Source organism: Thermobia domestica, chromosome 5, assembly GCF_964235325.1.
Source record: "Thermobia domestica chromosome 5, izTheDome1.hap1.1, whole genome shotgun sequence".
Lineage (NCBI taxonomy): Eukaryota > Metazoa > Arthropoda > Insecta > Zygentoma > Lepismatidae > Thermobia > Thermobia domestica.
This window is the reverse complement of record NC_137458.1, coordinates 268,705,273-268,711,272: the sequence shown is the minus strand read 5'-3', so window position 1 is coordinate 268,711,272 and position 6,000 is coordinate 268,705,273. Positions and strand designations below refer to the sequence as shown.

The 6,000-nt window shown below is 35.0% G+C and overlaps 1 protein-coding gene across 1 annotated transcript in view; it reads left to right on the top strand.

The window, feature by feature from the left end:
• The first annotated feature begins 3,385 nt into the window (after positions 1-3,385).
• The window catches only part of LOC145686591 (larval cuticle protein A2B-like), a 52,577-nt gene continuing 49,962 nt past the window's right edge, over positions 3,386-6,000 (top strand). The window contains exon 1 of the mRNA XM_081760048.1: positions 3,386-4,087. Coding sequence (XP_081616174.1) covers positions 4,034-4,087 — 54 coding nt within the window. The 5' untranslated portion in view covers positions 3,386-4,033. The remainder of the gene's footprint in view (positions 4,088-6,000) is intronic.

Here is a 6,000-nt window from a genome sequence, read left to right as displayed (position 1 = left end):
TTGGAAGAGCCATGTCTCGCCTAGGATTTTGTCAGGAAAATCCTGTCTCGTCTCGTCTCGTGCGTATTCCTAGAAGCAGTAGAAAACTTTTTCTCAAATAACATGTTTGATACTGCAGAGAAATTATGACGGAAAATTATGACAAAAAAATGTCCACACTGTTAGAGAACGGCAATCTGCTTTCGAAAGCTTGAAATTTCCTTGACTAGTAGCAGAAATTTTGAGAAGTCGGTAACTTTACTAGACTTTTTCCTGATTTGAAATTACGAAGAAATTTCCTGACTTTTCCAGGATATCCCGCTCATTCGCCACCATGTATTGCAAGTAATAAAAATCTTGTCATAAAAAAAAGTAACCAAAAGTTTACTGTAGCTTTTTATTTTTAACACTGATTCTTTCTTTCTCTCGTTTCTTTGGAGTCAGGAACCCCCGGACCTCCCCATGACTACGTTCCTGCCTCCAACATTCTCATACCAACAATTCTGTAATAACATTCAACTTCGAAAGACTTAATCGTGGGACATCAACCAAAAAGTTCATTTCATCCAGAAGCATATCATAGTATAGGGTTGTAACGAAAAATTTGCTTGTAATACTTTTCTATGAAAGCGTTTTGCAGTACAACACTTATTACTCAAAGAAAAACACAGGATTAAGTGATTTTTGAAAAAACTGTTGTACTATGAATTTTTTACTTTATTGATTGATTTTAGTGACTAAACTTCAAAAGTAAACATTTTTTAAAACCAACATTTTGTATACTATATTTTATGTAAGAGTTTGTACAATTAAACTGTTTCGCATAAATTAAGATCAGCGCACACTCCCATCTATTTTCCAGTTTAATCGAAACAGTCTGAATTTACATAATCTATTTCCCTATATCAGCTTCTCTCTCCTTCGTGAGATATACGCTATATGTCTTTCTTTTTAAATCTCACTTTTACTAGTTGTCAACGATATTGTACAGTACATCTGTACATCTGTGATATGTATTATATTCCTACTTTTAATACGTTCCAATACCTTCTTCTTGCATTTTGTTACTTTTATCAACGTGAAAAAACTAATCTATATACGTAAGAGTGAAAGTGAGAATGTTCATACCACTTCATGTCACTTCATGTCACTACATGTCACTTCATACCACCCGACCGACCTCGATCAAATTTTCAACATAGATGAGGTTCGGGCCTGGGATGAGATGGTGTTTATCATTTCACTTTGACGGTGCAACTTGGCAAAAGGGAAGGAAGAGCTATATAAAAATGATCGAAATGACCGATATTAGTGTCGAATCCATAGTTTTCGGGGTCGCTGAGACAAACAGTGACACTTCCGGTGCCATTTAAATCCAAATTCTGCTTCCATTGCTCTGCATGTCCATAATGAAAGTATTCTTCCCGTACGAAGAACGGATATTCTGCTAGTTATACAAATGAAAGTGACTATATTGTGACAATGCACGAACACTATAATTGGGCTTTGCCTGTTGTGTTGTTGCTCACAAATAAATAAATAAATAAATAATAACTCTTGAACCACCAGAGGGATCTCTATCAAATTTTCAACACAGATGAGATTCAAGCCTGGAATGGTTTTTATCATTTCACTTTGACGGTACAACTTCGGGGAGGGGGAGAGGTAGGTACGTAAAAATTATCAAAGATTACCGATATTAGTGTCGAATCCATAATTTTTGTGTCGCTAAGACGAACAGTGACACTTCCGATGCTGTTTAAATCCAAATGCAGCCCTTCATGCCCAAACGTATTCTCCCCGTGCGAAGAACAGGTGCTCTGCTAGTAATAAAATAAAAATAAACAAATGAAACTCACAATTCGATCTACAATAACAACATCAATAAATTCAAATATTAATGTTTGTACTTTTGTGAATTTTGACCAATTATTTAATTAATATTGATATTTGTGCATTATTCAAGTGCATAACTATGAATGTAGTATAATTTTCATTGGGGTCCCTATTTTTTAGTCTTGAAATATGAGACAGATAGGTGTAAATGTATCTGTTTAATACACAGAATTTTGAAGCTCTTGCGCTATCTCTGCTGAGTCATTGCTTTTAGGAAATAAAAGGTTTGACAAATCAATGATGAGCAATACAGTTGTCAGTATTAAATAAATACCCCCAATAGCTTGATTCGCCACGTTAGCTGGATGATTATTAACATCACAGGGTATAAATTCGATGCTAGTAAAGATCCCATTTTCGTATTCCTTCGCTCATCCACCTAGTTCTTTAACACTGCAGTGTTACTTTCACACTACAAAATTAACACCGTAGTCTAATTTAACACCACTCAAAACGAGCTATGTGTCAAGCATTAACAAAAGGCCTGTGTTAACCTCAACATTGGGCCTGTGTTAGCTGCAACATCGGGACCCTTGATGTTGAAATAACATACTAAAATGCAATCACGCTCGGATTACTGCCCTGTGTTACAATTGTGATATGACGTGGGAGACCCGGATTTGATTACTGGCGAGAGATCAGCCACATCGGATACAGCCTCGCTGCTGCAAGGGATGTTTGACTATAAATCAAATCAAAATTGAGTTATATTAATTCGATCACATTTTTCTGTGTAGAAGTCGCGACAAGTTAAAATTAAATTTATTTGGCCTACTGGATTTAATACTAAATTTTGTAGACGAATAATCATGTAGCGGATTTGTATTAGCTTAAGAGACAAATTACTTTAGGAAATACTTAAAAACTAATTGTGTACAGTATTTAGAAAATTAACCTGCGTTATATCGTTTTACGGTATTTCAATAATCACTGCTGTTCTACATTGGTTCTAAAACACGAAATATTGGGTTGCTATATTACAATATGTTGTTTTGTGTATATTATTTGACAAGCGGAGAGTATTATTAATTCTAGCGGAGAGTATTGAGAATTGGCTTAAGGTCGGTCAAGGTAGATCCACATGTCGTATAGTATCGGTGTTGAAATGGACGCTATCTTCTGGGTTTATATTGAAAACTCTGAGCCTTCACAAGGAATCGAACCCAACACCGCACGCATAGAAAATATGAGTGCACATCGTCCCATTAGAGATATATTAAATTAAAAATCAAACCAGAACTTCTTTTGTTTGTTTGTTTACGTATAAGAATTTACTTTTAAGCAAGAGCTTTCATTTGTGCTGGTTGCAGTTCAATGGTTCCTGAAAAGAAAATTCCGTAGATAGAAAGTGAAAATAGATACGTGGGAAAGGAATGCACTCTATTCCAGTTCCTTACAGCATTTTATTTTTTTCGTATAGGCTACGTCAGTTACTGTTTCTTCATACCACACCTTCAATTGTAATCAGTTTTATCTACCTTGCACTTTCATTTTCATTTGATACCAAAAATAAGTTTGTTTAAACAAGAAAAAGAGCTGCATTGTTCTGTCATTGTTTGTCATAACTTTTAAAGCTGTTTTTGTTCGCTGTAGAACCAATGACCACTATTTTTGTAAACGGTGTAACCTATTTTCTAATTTTGTTAACCTTCCTACTACCGTGGGGTCCTATATGACCCCAAGCTAAGTTTATCAGTGTGTAACTCGCGTAATATATTACATTAAAAACTGAAAAACATTGGATTTTCATGTTTGCTTTGGAACTTCACTTTGGTATATTGTGATAGTTTTTGTGTGTATGTGAATGCAAGTTTTTCTACTTCCTGCACCGAGTACCATCGGGGTCATATAGGACCCCAGCAATTATTAATAACTTTTGTATTATTCCGATACATGCCACTGATTATTCGGAGTGAAATTTGACACAATTCACTTTTCAATTGTTTTCTCGAATGTATGAGAAGCACCATGGCATCAAAAAATCTATCTTGCGAAGACGTAGAAAAAAATTTGCATGAAGAAATCACTGATTCTTACTTTTCGCCAGAAAACCCTGCAAGTAATGATGATTCATCTAGTGACGGTTGTGAAATAGATGAAATTTTGGACTATAATGATATAGATGAATATGATTCAGATTCATATCTAGAATCTGAAGATGGGTGTATGCTTGAAAGAAGCAAAAATGATACCTCAACATCTGCACTTACAAGTAAGTATATGCTAATGGACTTCTACTTTGGTTGCATTTGTATTTTTGTCAATCATTGTTGCCAATAGATTTTATTATTTTATGGAAATGGTAAAATACAGTCCGATATACTATCATGTAGTATAAAAATCTAAAATAATGATCTGCTTTGTTTTGAGTTTGACGTCACTCGATTATGCTGTGTAAACTAAAGGAGACGTAGGCGTACTGAGTGTAGGGGAATCCGAACCAATTTCTTCCTTCAACTGTACTCCTACCAGGAATAGAACCCGGCCCTGGGTCGAAGGTAAGTGTGCTAGCCTCTAGATCCAGCGGGTTCCTGAAAATAATGAGAAATAGCTCCTAGTTGAAATCATAGCCTTGCAATATCTGCTGTATTTCTTGTCCTGATCTATTAATTTTCTAAACTTTCATGAAAGACACATTTCACAATTTTTCTTTCATTTGATAATATGATTCCCCTTTTCCTTATTTCCTTTTTCCCATACTTATTCAATATTGTAGAAAAAGGAATTCGAAAAAGGAATTGTTGTTGTGATTTTGATTCTGATTTCTGTTAGTCACCTTATGTTAGTGCAATGTTGATTTTCCCTTCCTTTTATCTTATGAATCCGTATTTTCTTTTCAAGTCGAAGAATGGGCAATAAATCTACAATAGTAATGCACTAAGAACTTCTCAGGACTCAGTTTCCGTCTCTAAGACTCCGTTTCGCAATATTATCAAGACTGAAAACGGCTTACACGTCCTAGTATCAGGAATGTGGATACAGTTCAATCTCCTTTCGAGCACTTTATGAGACCCAATATTCTTGAAACTAGTTTGAAATCGACAAACAAGGAATGCTCTATTACATATGCATATAAATGGGCGTATGTTGATAAGGATGTACTTCAGTGTTTCATATTGCTTCTTATACTGACGGAAGTATAAAAAGCACACAATGAATGTATTACACATTTGTGTAATAAAGAAGATGCCTATTTCCAACAAATCAATAGGGAGCAATAGATTTACACAGATATCTCGATGTTTCCGGTTGAATGACACTCAACAACGAGGCAAAAATCATAGTTCGGACAAATTATTTCCAATTAGAGACGCTTTTGATGCATGTGGAAGTACGTTACACGACGCATATACAGCGGGTAACATTACAATTGATGAACAATTAGTGTCATTTTGAGGACGCTGACCCCTCCGTCATTAGTTTCAGTGTTCTCAACGTTTTCATCATTTGGTTTTCACTCAATCCTGAATGCAACAGCAGAAGTAATTAGAGATGGTGAATATTTCTTCTTGAGCTAGCTAAGTCTCTAACTATACAAAACCGACTTCGGCGTTCAGAGTTCCCGTGTATATCTTCAGAAGCCAATAAATATCGAAAACGTGGTCGTTGTCATTTCTATGAGCGGCATTTTATACAAGATATATGTAAAGATGCAAAAGATACGTGTATAAGCAACACTCAGCTATTCTTTATGTAAAATGTGTAAAAAGTTCTTTTGTAAGTAGTTTGTTTCTTGGAGATCAAAATTTCCTGAACCCAACAAACTTTACTTCGCAGGTAAACAAAAATTTAGAGAACTGTTTTAGAATCGCATTGTATGTCTAATATAGACAATTAGACTGGAAATTTCAGCTATACTACTAATCATCATCCAAATTTATAAGTTCCCTACTGCATACCTGTATTTAATTTATATAATTGCACTATGTTATCAATTTATCAACACATTAAGCACATTACGTGACCAGAAAAGCTACGTTAATAACAATGTATAAACAAACACGATAGAATGTAAAAGTGGGCACCATTAAATGTTTTTTAAACAAAGAAGGCTGTGTTTCTTCAATAAATGAAATGGGGTCACCAGTGACCCCAACGGTATTCAGTGTAATGAAAAAATTCCGG